This window comes from Theropithecus gelada, unplaced genomic scaffold, assembly GCF_003255815.1.
Source record: "Theropithecus gelada isolate Dixy unplaced genomic scaffold, Tgel_1.0 HiC_scaffold_15827, whole genome shotgun sequence".
Lineage (NCBI taxonomy): Eukaryota > Metazoa > Chordata > Mammalia > Primates > Cercopithecidae > Theropithecus > Theropithecus gelada.
Genome location: NW_020257578.1, coordinates 13,516 through 28,582, shown reverse-complemented (window position 1 = coordinate 28,582; position 15,067 = coordinate 13,516). Strand labels below are relative to the sequence as shown.

Genomic DNA, 15,067 nt, shown 5'->3' with positions numbered 1-15,067 from the left:
ACCGACTAAAATTTCCATGTTAAAAACCAATACCACAAATTGGTGGGATACAATTATTCACTTATCAAATCGTCAGACAAAAGGAACGTGAATAGCAGTACTATTTCATATTGTTAAAGACAACATAAACTTCCCAAAGGACTATTTGGCAATACATTTTAAGCAAGACCAGGCATGTTCAGGGAGAGTGGCAGGCCATAGACTGGCAATACATTTCAAAAGCCCTTAAAAAGCATGCATAATCTTCGACTTAGCAATTTCAATGCTAAGAATTTATTTTAGCAGTAAGGATATTCCCAGCAATTGGAAATAACCTGAATAATGTTCAAATTCAGAAGACTGAATCAAAACGTGGCATTTCCACAAGATGAAAAATGGCATTAGAAATAAGTGGTGACGTTATAGATAAATCTGTAATTTTTTTCCCTTTACAATGAACATGAAATACTTGGGCACAGTGATGCCTAACAAGAGCACAGATCACACAACAGTTGAGTCAAGTACAGAACACTAATACACAGTTAGGAGCTACTTTGCTTGTACTCAACAACAAAATCATTCTTACTATTACACATTATCTCTTGGATTACGGAGTAGTTCCTACTTTTTCCTACTAAGGACAAAACTTAAGTGCTGATTTAACCTTAAAAATCTCATTTCATTTTAGGTGCCTATTCCTTCCTAAAAGGTTTGAATAGCTAACATTCAAGTTTTTCAGTCTAACAGTTAACATTCCATGTAAAAGTTTACCGTGAGTCTTGGCCTCATTTCTCTTGTGCATATAAAGTATAAAGTACAACTTCTTGAGACTCAATTTTTATTTTCTTTTTTTAGACTCAATCTTTAAAGGTAACTTTCCAGCATCTGTATGTCACATATAAAAAGAAATCGTGTTTTTCCAGTAAGACTCCAGACACTAAACTGTGGTGTCAAAAAAAATTTTTATTTAGCTGGTTCAAAAAATTTTTTAGAATGAATGCATTTAGATGACCAAATAGATTTTTAAAAACAAATCTTTGCCAAATAGTTTAAGTACTTCTAAACTTCAAAATCTTTTTAGGGTAAAATAAATACCCGTATCTATGCAGTACCATAAACATGTTAATAAAAGGCTACTCAACATTGAAAGCCTTCTAAGACCAGTAACTGAAATTTACACAAGTGTAAAGAAGGGATTAAACCATGCCGTCGACAAGTTAACTTACCCCTGGGCTTCTTGAAGGCTTGTCAGTTTAGTCTTTGGAGGTCCCCGAGTACCATTTTAAGTGTTACCATGTTACTGCTGCTGAGTAATAGTGCAAGTGCTAAAATGCAAAATTCAGATGGTACAGGGTTTGGAAATCATGCAGATTTAGATGCAGATTAAAAAAAAATTAAAACAACTCAAGATCCCTTTACAGAGGAAACCAAATAATGAAACAATGTGGCGATTACAAGTCTAAAGGATGACTTCATTTATAAATGTTTAAAACACGTAACTTGCAAAATGACAAACCTATTTATCATAATCTAATTAGGTAAGGGCATTAACTACTAACACAACAAATGTCGCATTCTTCCAACTAGAAAATGAGCTCAACTCTCACAGAATTAGTTACAAAAAAGTACAACAGAGAATCAATGTTATTGCTTTTACATACTTAACAATGCATTGTGAGAGTCTGAGTTTTGTAAGTGATTTTATTCAACTTTATTCAATGTTACCACATTCCCCCACCTCCTGGAGGACGAAGCCCATTCCACTTAACACTTCCAGACAGACAACCCACCCTAATTCTTAAAGCTATCAGGCCTCTTAATGGATTTCAGGCACAAGATAATTTGTGGTTTCTTCTACTTTATCCCTATTGCAATTAATTCCACTTTTCAAATCCCAAACTAGGAAGGTACTGATATTCCCTTTTCAATTGATATGCTTTGCTACAAAGCATTAGAAAATAATCAACATTTTGCCCACTCTCCCAAATAATCTTTTTAGAAGGAATGATTTCCCAATGGAGATTTATACAGGCCATGTAAATAGAACATCACCCAAATGCACAGAGGCACTAAGAAAAAGCCGGAGGGTACTGCTTACCATTTTAGGTGCGGTCACCCAGACTTATTCAAAACTAGATTTCAAAAGAAAAAAAAAACAAAAACAAAAAACAAAAACAAAACAAAAAAAAAAAACTTTTCACTTTGGCCAATGCAAGAACAAATACCAATTAAGTCTGGGTATCAGGTGTCAATGCATGACAGGTGATGAATCCATTTGACTTGAGACAACTTTTCAAATAAGTTTATTTGAAGCAAAATAAACTACTGCCAAGAAACTTTATGAAAGTTCCATCTCAAAAGGGTCAAAAAAGGGGAATTAACTGCTATGAATTCTTTGCATTCAGGGCTGCAAAACAAAGACACATATTATTTAAATCAGTTTTATTTAAGAATTTCCAACAATGACAACTCTTATAAAAAGCATCCAAGCACAGGACACAGAACTGCAGCAAACAGCATTCTTATGGGTAGCTAACAGACATTAGAACTTCCACCCTTCTTTGAGACACCTGAGCTCACTGGTGAACTCTGCTTCAAGTCCTCCTGCAAAGCACACCACAAGCTCAGTCCATGTTCTCAGCCCATCAGCTTCAGTTCACATTGCCACACTTACATATCAGTAACAGAAGAGAACACACACCATACAGCATTCACAGCAGTTGACAAAGGGATAGGGGGAGTACAAGTATCATTTCACTTAACACATTCAACTAATGTGGGTTATCTAAGAACAAAAACTCACTTAAAGTCTTCCAACAGATGTGGATGTCCTTTGAATGCAAAAAACATTCGTACATTATTTGCTATCATTGCTCTCTGCACACTCTCTCACCAAAGCCACAGGATTGAGAGACACATCTCGCCAAGTTAAAAAATATCCATTATGCACCACCAAGTCTCTGCACGCGCTCTCTCCTTTTCTCGCTCATACTAGCCTTTCATGCCTCGGCACCACCATCAATCCCACACAAGGTTTCAAAAGTTCAAACAGCCTTCTGGTTCCATATCACAGCCTTGCGTTCATAGCGTTGATACGACTCCATGAAATAAAGAGTAGCGGATAAAAATGGGACACCCACCGTCAAAGACGCGGCCTGTGATGCGTGATGACGAATTCTTGAATGAGAAAGCATGTAGACAGAAGTATTCCTATGGCAGAATATTTACAGCACTACTTTCAATGAAGTGCTTCTTCCATAAACATTTGAAATGAGATGAACTGCAGAGATTAAATGAAGGCTTCATATTGTACTTTTGTATATGAGGGGAGACAAGTGTTAAAAAACAAAACAAAAGAACCAAACACTGTGACACCATGATCTCCTAAAAGGAGATTTTCTTAAGGAAAAAAATCCATATGGTGGGGTTCAAATTAAAACAAGGGGTAAAGAATGTAGTTCTAATCAATGGTTTCCATTTTGAACATGCAAAGAATTCACTTGACAAGTCCAGGGATAAAATATTACAGGAGAAACCTTTTGATATCAATTGTAGTGTGTTGGTTTACCAATCAGGCAAACAGCAGTTCACTTTCAACCACTCAATATTTCAACCTTTCATGTAACAAAACTTATAAAATTCCTTTAGCTCTTCCTTTTTCTAAAGAAAAATGTCAAAAATACTGCTGAATATACTCCACACTGAACAAACCAATTTTGAAAATTCTTAGTACATACGTATTTTACAATATACTTACCATGAGTTTAGAAAAATTTGAATTCCCACCATTCTATACCAACCAACCACAACCCCACTGCCTACATTCCCCAGCCAGAAGACTTAGAATCCATGCTTGAGCCAAAGCCTCCATTAAAACCACTGCCCGACCCTGCATTTGATGCTGATCCCCAACCAATTGCTGCACCAGAATTAGAACCACTATAAGAGTTATTTCCAGAACCGAAGGCCTGGTTTGGCTCCCTCTGCATGTTGCCTTGGCTTTGGTTATTACCCGATGGGCCTGACTGGTTCTGCTGGCTGGCTAACATGCCCATCATACCCCAACTGCTCTGTAGTGCTGCCTGGGCAGCAGCCATCATGGCTGGATTAATGCTGAATGCACCAAAGTTCATCCCACCACCCATATTACTACCTTGATTGTTTCCCAAACCAGCTCCACCCCCTCTGCTATTACCAAATCCACCCTGATTCCCAAAGCCACCTGGATTACCACCAAATCTTCCACTTCTTTCTAACTGTCTATTGCTATTGTGCTTAGGTTCGGCATTGGATATATGAACGCTGATTCCTTTAATGATCAAGTCCTCTCCACAAAGAGACTGCGCAATCTATAAGAAATAAGGGATGTAAACAAAGATTAAACCATTGATTCATACATTTAAAGTAGCAACAAAACTTAGATTACAAGCATTAATTTATCTAAAGCCAGAGGAAAAATAAGCAATGACTGCTCATTTCATTTAAACCCCCAATACAGCTTTTAGTTTTATTAATAGCAGCAGTGATATTTCCGTCGATTTTCAAAAGACATAGGCTGGACATGGTGGCTCATGCCTGTAATCCTAGCGCTTTGGGAGGCCAAGGTGGGAGGACTGTGTAAGGCTAAGAGTTGAAGACTAGCCTGGCAGCCTGGACAACACAGGGAGACCCCACCTCTATTTAAAAAACCCCACAAAATGCCACATTAGCTGGGCATAGTGGCATGTACCTGTCCTAGCTACTCAGGAGGCTGCAGCTGAAGGATCCTCCCCTGGAGGCTGAGCCCAGGAGTTCTAGGATGTAGTGAGCTTTGATTACACCACTGTGTTCCACCAGCATGGGCAAGGGAGTGAGACCCTGTCTCAAAAAAAAAAAGGGGGGGGGGGGCCAGGAGCGGGAGCAGTGGCTCACGCCTGTAGTCCCAGCACTTTGGGAGGCTGAGGCAGATGGATTACCTGAGGTCAGGAGTGCAGGACCAGCCAGACCAAAACAGTGAAACCCCGTCTCTACTAAAGATACAAAAAAATGGCCAGGCGTGGTGGCTCACGCCTGTCATCTCAGCACTTTGGGAGGGAGGCTGAGGTGGGCGGATCATCTGAGGTCAGGAGTTTGAGACCAGCCTGGCCAACATGGTGAAACCGTGTCTCTACTAAAAATACAAATAAATTAGCTAGGCGTGGTAGCAGGCGCCTGTAATCCCAGCTACTTGGGAGGCTGAGGCAGGAGAACTGCTTGAACCCATTAGGTGGAGGTTGCAGTGAACCGAGATTGCGCCACTGCACTCCAGTCTGCGCAACAAGAGTGAAACTCTATCTCTTTTTTTTTTTTTTTTTTTTTTGAGACGGAGTCTCACTGTGTCTCCCAGGCTGGAGTGCAGTGGCGTGATCTCGGCTCACTGCAAGCTCCGCCTCCCGGGTTCACGCCATTCTCCCGCCTCAGCCTCCCAAGTAGCTGGGACTACAGGCGCCCGCCACCGTGCCCGGCTAATTTTTTGTATTTTTTTAGTAGAGACGGGGTTTCACCATGTTAGCCAGGATAGTCTCGATCTCCTGACCTCGTGATCCACCCGCCTCGGCCTCCCAAAGTGCTGGGATTACAGGCTTGAGCCACCGCGCCCGGCCAATCTCAAACAAAAAACAAAAAACAAAACAAAAAACGGTATATAACATTCCCAAATGCCACATACTGAAAACTATCTAAAGGTATACTTACTTTTAGATTTTTTAAAAATATTACATTTGGGTGGCCGGGCGCGGTGGCTCAAGCCTGTAATCCCAGCACTTTGGGAGGCCGAGACGGGCGGATCACGAGGTCAGGAGATCGAGACCATCCTGGCTAACACGGTGAAACCCCGTCTCTACTAAAAAATACAAAAAACTAGCCGGGCGAGGTGGCGGGCGCCTGTAGTCCCAGCTACTCGGGAGGCTGAGGCAGGAGAATGGCGTAGACCCGGGAGGCGGAGCTTGCAGTGAGCTGAGATCCGGCCACTGCACTCCAGCCTGGGCGACAGAGCGAGACTCCGTCTCAAAAAAAAAAAAAAAAAAAAAAAAAAAAAAAAAATATTACATTTGGGATATCAGATACAGGTATCACAAACGTCTAGGCCCATACACCCTACATCTTACAAGGTCAGAAAACTCAGCTAAGACTAGCAATTAGCTGGATGGGAAATGTTCAAGAGAAATTACCTAATTACCTGGGACATATTTTTTTTGAGACAGTCTTGCTCTGTCACCAGGCTGGAGTGCAGTGGCGTGATCTCAGCTCACTGCCACCTCCACCTCCTGGGTTCAAGTGATTCCCCTACCTCAGGCTCCAGAGTAGCTGCGACGACAGGCGTGCACCACCATACCCAGCTAATTTTTTTTTTTTTTAATTTTAATAGAGACAGGGTTTCACCATGTTGGCCAGGATGGTCTTGATCTCCTGACCTCGTGATCCGCCCACCTCAGCCTCCCAAAGTGCTGGGATTACAAGCATGAGCCACCACGCCTGGTCGGGACATATTGTTAAGGAAAAAAATACCTGATCATCTGCAAATGTAACAAAGGCAAAGGCCCTGAACGGCTTGGGGATGAAGACATCCATCACATCCCCATACTGAGAGAAGAACTCCCGCAGCTCATCCTCAGTCATGTCCTCTGTACAGCGCCCCACAAACACTTTTCTGCTTCTCAAAGGCTCATCTTGGCTTTGCTGATCAAATCAAAAGGAAGAAAAAAACCTCAGAAATATGTTATGAACAATGAAAAAAGCATTAAGGTAAGGGATATAACAAAATCATTCTGCCTTGGATAGCAGTGAATCATTAAGAAGTAGACATACCCTTAATTTTTTGCATCAGCATTTTTTTTCTTAAAAGGCTTCAGTGAAGAGTAACGTTTTAAGTTACAAAAGTACAGTCATGCATCACATCACGATGGACATATGTTCTGAGAAATGTATCATGAGCCATTACACAATTTCATCATTGTGGCCAGGTGTGGTGGTGAACGCCTGTAATCCCAGCACTCTGAGAGGCCGAGGCGGGTGGATCACCTGAGGTCCAGAGTTCAAGACCAGCCTGGTCAACATGGTGAAACCCCAGCTCTACTAATACAAAAATTAGCTGGGTGTGGTGGCAGGTGCCTGCAATCCCAGCATCTTGGGAGGCTGAGGCAGGAGAATCACTTGAATCCAGGAGGTGGAGGTTGCAGTGAGCCAAGATTGCACCTTTGCACTCTAGACTGAGCAACAAGAGTAAAACTCCATCTCAAAAAAAAAAAAAAAAAAAAAAAAAAAAAAAAAAAAAAAAAAAAAAAAGGCCGGGCACAGTGGCTCACGCCTGTAATCCCCACACTTTGGGAGGCCAAGGCAGGTGGATCACCTGAGGTCAGGAGTTCAAAATAAGCCTGACCAACATGGAGAAACCCCATCTCTACTAAAAATACAAAGTTAGCCAGGCATAGTGGTGCATGCCTGTAATCCCAGAAGCTCGGGAAGCTGAGGCAGGAGAATTGCTGGCACCTGGGAAGCAGAGATTGCAGTGACCCAAGAGCACGCCATTGCACTCCAGCTTGGGCAACAAGAGCAAAACTCCATCTCAAAAAAAAAAAAAAAAAAAAAAAAAAAGCCAGGCGCAGTGGCTGGGCAGATCATGAGGTCAGAAGATTAAGACCATCCTGGCGGCCGGGCGCGGTGGCTCAAGCCTGTAATCCCAGCACTTTGGGAGGCCGAGACGGGCGGATCACAAGGTCTGAAGATCGAGACCATCCTGCCTAACCCGGTGAAACCCCGTCTCTACTAAAAAATACAAAAAACTAGCCGGGCGAGGTGGCAGGCGCCTGTAGTCCCAGATACTTGGGAGGCTGACGCAGGAGAATGGCGTAAACCCAGGAGGCGGAGCTTTCAGTGAGCTGAGATCCTGTCACTGCACTCCAGCCTAGGTGACAGAGTGAGACTCCGTCTCAAAAAAAAAAAAAAAAAAAAAAAAAAAAAAAGACCATCCTGGCTAACATGGCGAAACCCCATCTCTACTAAAAATACAAAAAATCAGCCAAGCGTGTTGGCAGGCGCCTGTAGTCCCAGCTACTCAGTAGGCTGAGGCAGGAGAATGGTGTGAACCCAGAAGGTGGAGCTTGCAGTGAGCTGAGATCGCACCACTGTACTCCAGCCTGGACGACAAAGTGAGACACTGTCTCAAAAAAACAAACAAACAAACAAAAGATCGTCATTGTGCAAACATCATATAAACCCAGATAGCACAGCCTACCCCACACTTAGGCTAGATGGTATAACCTATTGCTCCCAGGCCACAAACTTCCAAGTTACTGTACTCAACACTGTAGGTGACTGACTGTAACATGATGGTAAGTATCTGTGTATCTAAACATAGAAAGGGTACCATAAAAACAGTGTTATAATCTTATGGGACCACTGCTGTACACGTGGTCTGCTGCTGACTGATGAACTTTGCCATGTGACGCATGACTGTATTTGGATTTGAGAAAATCAATAAATACGCAATCTCCTGGCAAAGATGATGATGTTCCAAATAAGCAAATGTTATTTGTTTGCTTGGAAAAAGGCCTTTATAACAAGATTAATGTACGTATTCTGATTGTCTTTATGTTTTAACATATAACTATGTAAGAAACTGTTAGGCCGGGCGCGGTGGCTCAAGCCTGTAATCCCAGCACTTTGGGAGGCCGAGAGGGGCGGATCACGAGGTCAGGAGTTCGAGACCATCCTGGCTAACACAGTGAAACCCCATCTCTACTAAAAAATACAAAAAACTAGCCGGGCGAGGTGGTGGGCGCCTGTAGTCCCAGCTACTCGGGAGGCTGAGGCAGGAGAATGGCGTAAAAACCTGGGAGGCGGAGCTTGCAATGAGCTGAGATCCGGCCACTGCACTCCAGCCTGGGTGACACAGCGAGACTCCGTCTCAAAAAAAAAAAAAAAAAAAAAAAAGAAACTGTTAACTTGACAAATAATCTTTCCTCTTTTCCATGCATAACAAAAAGGAAGAACAAAATGAACAAAGGTTTCATTTGGAGAAGTAATAAACTAAATATTTCAAACAAGCATAAAATATTCAGCATGCATTAAGGGCCAAAGACTTCAACAAGACAAAAGGATTTCATGAACACACCCTACCACTATCTTTTCTAAGTGTGTTTACATTTTATCTTACAATCTTCTAAGGAAGTTTGTCAGCAAAAAATCCCAAAGCACAGACCCAAGTACCTTAGAATTAGGAAGTTTACAGTCACACCATCGTCCATCTATCATATGTCGCTGTGACATTACTTTCACCTGTGTTTCATATTCCGTAAAACGAACAAAGCCAAACCCCTTTGAATGACCAGTCTTAAGATCTTTCTTGACCTAGAAAGGATGATTTAAGTTTACTCTAACAGTACACATACACACTCCACGCCCAAATCATAGTTCCTTAAAAAACAATTTGAATGGTTTTAACTGGATGCAGTTGTTTAAAACTTAAACCAAGTTAGTCTTCAGAGTAAAAACAAGGAGGTTAATATTGAATCCATACCGTGTTAACAATAGAGCAAAACTCACTTATACAACAGAAATGTTTTTGAGTTCTTAAAAAAAAGAGAGATGGGGCCAGGCGTGGTGGCTCACACCTGTACTCCCAGCGTTTTGGGAGGCTGAGGAGGGTGGATAACTTGAGCACAGGAGTTAAAGTCCAGCCTGGGCAACACAGTGAAACTCTATCTCTACAAAAAATACAAAAATTAGCCAGGTATAGTGGCATGCGTCTGTAGTCCCAGCTACTTGGCAGGCTGAAGCACAAGAATAGCTTGAATCCAGGAGGCAGAGGTTGCAGCAAGCCTAAATTGCACCACTGCACTCTAGAGCCTGGCTGACACAGCCAGACCCTGTCTCCAAAAAGAAAAAAAGAGAAACTGAGTCTGGATTATGTTGGCTAAGGTGGTCTTGAACTCCTGGCCTCAAGCAATCCTCCCACCTCAGCCTACCAAAATGCTGGGATTACAGGCATGAGCCACCACAACAGGATTTTAACAGAATGTCTTAGAACGAATTCAAAGATAAAAAGCTATTATCACCTAATTCCCTTAAGCCTTCATGCAACAGCAGGATTTTACAATATTGAAGGCAATAATATAGAGTACAAGATATGTGTGTAAATATAACAAATATTGGAAGTATCATCTGTGTAACAGGAAGTACAGTGCCATTCAAATAACAAGAATATGGCCGGGCACGGTGGCTCACACCTGTAATCACAGCACTGGGAGGCCAAGACAGGTGGATCACCTGAGGTCAGGAGTTCAAGAACAGCCTGGCCAACTGGTGAAACCCTGTCTCTACTAAAAAATACAAAATTAGCCAGGCGTGATGATGTGCGCCTGTAATCCCAAATACAGGAGGCTAAGACAGGAGAAATCGCTTAAACCCAGGAGGTGGAGGTTTGCAGTGAGCCAAGATAGTGCCACTGCACTCCAGCCTGGACAGCAAAGTGAGACTTGGTCTCCAAAAAAAAAAAAAAAAAGTAACAAGAATGTGGCTAAGGCATCATGGCTCAGCACACTGGGGTTGAGGTGGGAGGACAGTTTGAGCCCAGGAGTTCAACACCAGAGCATAGGCAACATAGTGAGACCCCATCTCTATGTATACCAATAAATAAATGCTAGATGCTCCTTCACTGTAAAGAAAAACTGTTTGATGCAATCGAAGTTTACCTGCACCATAAGAACTTCTCCAAAGGTACTAAAATACTCTTTCAGGTCCTGTTCAGTTGTTTTCCATGGGAGACCCAACACTATTAAATCGGATGTTTTCTGGACTGCTCTTTTCACTTTCACTGCTGATGAAGCATCTGTCTCATCCATTTTTCTTTTGTTATCTAAATAAAATGAGCAGAAACCTTTTAGACTTAGCACTTCTTCAAAAACACTACCTCCTACATCCAGAAATGAGAAGCAAAAAGAAGACTCTAAGAAGAGTAAGACACTGAAAACTTGCAAGAAGTGATTTTTGCTCTAGAGGACAGAATAAAGGCTTAAGTTTAGTGTCTGAGGTGCTTTTCTGGTGCAAATTCAGTGATTTCCAATTTTGTTTTTTGTAGTACTTCCAGATTACAATCTCTCTCAAAAGGTTCATCAAAACAAAAATAATTCTACTTCACTTTGACTTTAAGTATCAGCAACTTGTATCTCCCGATGTAGATTTAACTTTTATCTTTCCTAAACATTAGACAATACACAGCTTTTGCAATAAAACGGAAAACCAGGCACAGTGGTGTATATGCCTGTAAGTTCCAACAACTCAGGAGGCTGAGGAAGGAAGTTCCAACAAACTCCTGCCTTAGAGTCCAGGAGTTTGAGGCTGCAGGGTGTCTATGAACAGCCACTACAATATGCCTAGGCAACAGAGCAAGAGCCCCCATCTCTAATTTCAAAAAAGAAAAAGAAACCAAAAGTTTGGCTTACTTAAAAAAACACAACCAGCTGGGCATGGTGGCTCACACCTGTAATCCCAGCACTTTGGGAGGCTGAGGCAGGTGGATCATAAGGTCAAGAGTTCAAGACCAGCCTGGCTAAGATGGTGAAACTCCATCTATGCTAAAAACACACAAAAAAATTAGCCGGGCTCGGTGGCAGGCGCCTGTAATCCCAGTTACTTGGGAGGCTGAGGCAGGAGAATTGCCTGAACCCAAGAGGCAGAGGTTGCAGTGAGCCAAGATCACGCCACTGCACTCCAGCCTGGGTGACAGAGCAAGACTCCATCTCAAAAAACAAACAATAACAACAAAAAACTCCTACATAACCTTAACCTTAGGTTATTTAGAAGAGAAAGGGAGATAATTTTTTTTTTTTTTTGAGACGGATTCTCATTCTGTCACCCAGGCTGGAGTGCAGTGGTGTAATCTCCCCTCGGGGCAACCTCGGCCTCCTGGGTTCAAGTGATTAAGTGATTCTCCTGCCTCAGTCTCCTGAGTAGCTGGGATTACAGGTGTGAGCCACTGCGTCCGGCCTGGAGAGATAAATTAAATGACATTTTTTTCTTTTTTTTGAGACGGTGTCTCGCTCTGCTGCCCAGGCTGGAGAGCAGTGGCACCATCTCGGCTTACTGCAACCTCCACCTCCTGGGTTCAAGCAATTCTCCTGCCTCAGCCTCCCCAGTAACTAAGACTACAGATGCAAACCACCGCGCCTGTCTAAGTTTTGTATTTTTAGTAGAGACGGGGTTTCACCACGTTGGCTAGGCTGGTCTTGAACTTCGGACCTCAGGTGATCTGCTCACCTCAGCTTCCCAAAGTGCTGGAATTACAGGTGTGAGCCACTGTACCCAGCCTGACATTTTAAATTTGGGTAAATATTAATCTATACCCAATGGCTGAAGAAACAGCATACTAAAAACCCCCAGTTTACATTATTAATTATTATTATTATTTCATTATATATTTTTTTGAGACAAAGTCTTGCTCTGTCACCCAGGCTGGAGTGCAGTGGCGCAATCTCAGCTCACTGTAATCTCTGCCTCCCAGGTTTAAGCGATTCTCCTGCCTCAGCCTCCAGAGTAGCTGGGACTACAAGGCACCCGCCACCACACCCAGCTAATTTTTGTTTTCGTTTTTTTTTCTTTTTGTTTTGAGACGGAGTTTCGCTCTTGTTGCTCAGGCTGGAGTGCAATGGCATAATCTATTCACTGCAACCTCCGCCTCCTGGTTCAAGCGATTCTTCTCCTGCCTCAGCCTCCAGAGTAGCTAGGATTACAGGCACCCACCACATCCAACTAATTTTTTGTTTTTAATAGAGATTGGGTTTCATCATGTTGGCCAGGCTGGTCTCAAACTCCTGACGTCAGGTGATCCACCCGCCTCGGCCTCCCAAGTGCTGGGATTACAAGCATGAGCCACCGTGCCTGGCCCTAAAGTTTTTCTACACATGTAAAAGAGTGTCTTGCATACTGACCAAATTTGATAAGACTTTGTTGCAATACCAAGTTATAATAAAAGGAACACACAGATCGACTATTAACAGTACACTACTTCAAAATGCGAAAATTAGCTATTTCTCATGCTTCCTTTTCTTAGATTTAGAACATCAGTGCTAAGAGGCAGCGAGAAGGATAAGACTAGAACCTCAAAATTGTAATTGGAACTACACTAACTCAAGATTTGGCTACTGCAACTGTTTGTTCATTTAAGGGAAGAAATGACGTCACATGTGCCAAATGAATGATGTAAGACCAAAAGGACAATGATCAAATCCAAATACTCGAGCACTCCAGAAGAATCTATTTACAACACTGATAGAAGCGCAAAACATTATTAGTAATTCCTTAAATTTGGCATCAACTTGGTAAAGCTTATTCAGATATTTTTAAAATACATTGCTTTCTCTTTCAAAATGATCTATGATCCCCAGTTTCCATAAATTTAGACTCATGGTCTTCCAAACTTGTCTAATAGTGAAGTTCAAGGAAATACTGAAGTTACAGGAGACATTCTGCCAGGAAACAAGGCTAAGATCCATGGATGAGACACACACCCGACCACATTTCAGCATGATTACAAAACCAAATAGTAACAAACCTTTCGGATAGTTGACAACATACACCAGATTTCCCCAGCCAGCATCGGGGGCATGCAGAATTCCTTCTACCAGTCGGACACCTCTCATACATTGAGACACTGGATTCCTGTAGCGAAGCCCACACGCCCCTGGAAACTGGGCTGTGACCGTGGACAGCAGCACCGTCCCATCGTCTTCCGATGGTATTTCAATGGGCTCATCGTTCTCATCTTCGGTTACCCGAATATATTCAGACATCTTTTACTTTTCTTAAAGGGAAAAGAGATATGAATGAACAACATTCACGTCACAGTAACTGTTTCCTTATAACGATAATACCCAAACCATCTTAGTGTTCTGACTTCCAGAAAAATTCTTGTCTGGATTCGTACATGCATTGGTTATCTCTGAAAAATGACGAGGTGAAGGTAAGGGTAGTGATTTCCTGTCAAAATCTGATGCCTCGCCAGTTCATTCATTCAAAAAACTTTCCCTGAAGGCTTATAGATGCGTCAGGTACTGAAACTGAGTCCAACGTGGCTTTCTGGTTACAAGCTGGGGTATGCAAGGGAACAATAAACAGTAGCTATTTTATGACCATCGTGGAAGTCGTTAAGTAATCCTGAAAGTAGGGGAAGAGCCTAACTGGCTGAGGCATGGGCGTGATGGGTCCAAGTCGATCTTCCTAAGCAAGCGATCCATCAGCTGAACCTGAAGACTGAATATGGGCAGTGAATCAGGTGTAAAGAACAGGAGAAAAGTTCTTCTCTGTTCCTCATTCTGGAGCTTCCGGGAGCTCCATGAGCCCGAGCCGCAAGGCCCGCGGCGACAGGTCCTGGCGGAGCCGGCCGCCGCCTCCCAGAAGCCCGCGCGTGCCAGCCGAGGGAGGAGTTTCTCAGCGCGGCCCGGGGTGGGGCGCAGGAGCACCAGGCCCGAGCTGGCAGCGTCCCTCGGAGTACAAAGTACCGAAGGCTCCAGCATTGTCCGGGTCCGGGGCCAACCTCCGCCTCAGCCTCCGCGGCACCACGGGCCCAGCTCCCCGTTTCTGCACCAGCGGCCTCCCTGTGCCCGGACCTGACGACGCTCCCGCGCGAGCCCGCTCGGGCAGAACTAGGCCCGGTCTCACGACTCACATCCCGGGGCAGGGGCCGAAGCCGCTGCGTCCGCCTCGGGCCACCCCAATGCGGGAGCCGAAGCACCTACGGCATCCTCAGTGAGAAGGCTCCGCGACTCACCCACTAGGCCGCTGCTGGGAAGCCCGACAGGGACACCGAGGCAGCGACAGACCCAAGCGCAGCCCAGCGACCGCTTCGCTCCCACAAAATGGCGCTAGGGCCGCCTCCTTCCCCCCGCCCACCGGCGTCCTCTCCCACCGGTTGCCCGTCCAGAGGTGGAAGGCGCCGAGGTGAGCCACGATGACCCTCTCCCCAGGGACTCGGGCTGCCTCTTGGAAATTCGAGCCTGCAGAGAAGCTCTGAAAGCTAAAATAAAACCAGGACCCAGGCCTGAAAAGCTGAAGATTGCAAAAAATGTGGCTGTAT

General features: G+C 43.7%; 1 protein-coding gene across 3 annotated transcripts; it reads right to left on the bottom strand.

The window, feature by feature from the left end:
- Positions 1 to 2,404: 2,404 nt before the first annotated feature.
- LOC112617026 (TAR DNA-binding protein 43) lies at positions 2,405 to 14,845 on the bottom strand. 3 transcript variants are annotated; one of them, XM_025373760.1, is made up of 7 exons: positions 14,762 to 14,845; positions 13,547 to 13,795; positions 10,689 to 10,852; positions 9,205 to 9,345; positions 6,505 to 6,675; positions 4,211 to 4,328; positions 2,405 to 3,259 (listed from the first exon to the last, which is right to left on the bottom strand). In XM_025373760.1, the coding sequence occupies exons 2-7, from the start codon at positions 13,782 to 13,784 to the stop codon at positions 3,204 to 3,206; spliced, it is 888 nt and encodes a 295-aa protein (XP_025229545.1). In that variant the 5' UTR covers positions 13,785 to 13,795; positions 14,762 to 14,845; the 3' UTR covers positions 2,405 to 3,203. The 3 variants fall into 3 exon arrangements, with proteins under 3 accessions (XP_025229545.1, XP_025229543.1, XP_025229544.1); XM_025373758.1 differs by having other exon boundaries at positions 2,405 to 4,328; XM_025373759.1 differs by lacking the exon at positions 9,205 to 9,345 and having other exon boundaries at positions 2,405 to 4,328.
- Positions 14,846 to 15,067: the final 222 nt, after the last annotated feature.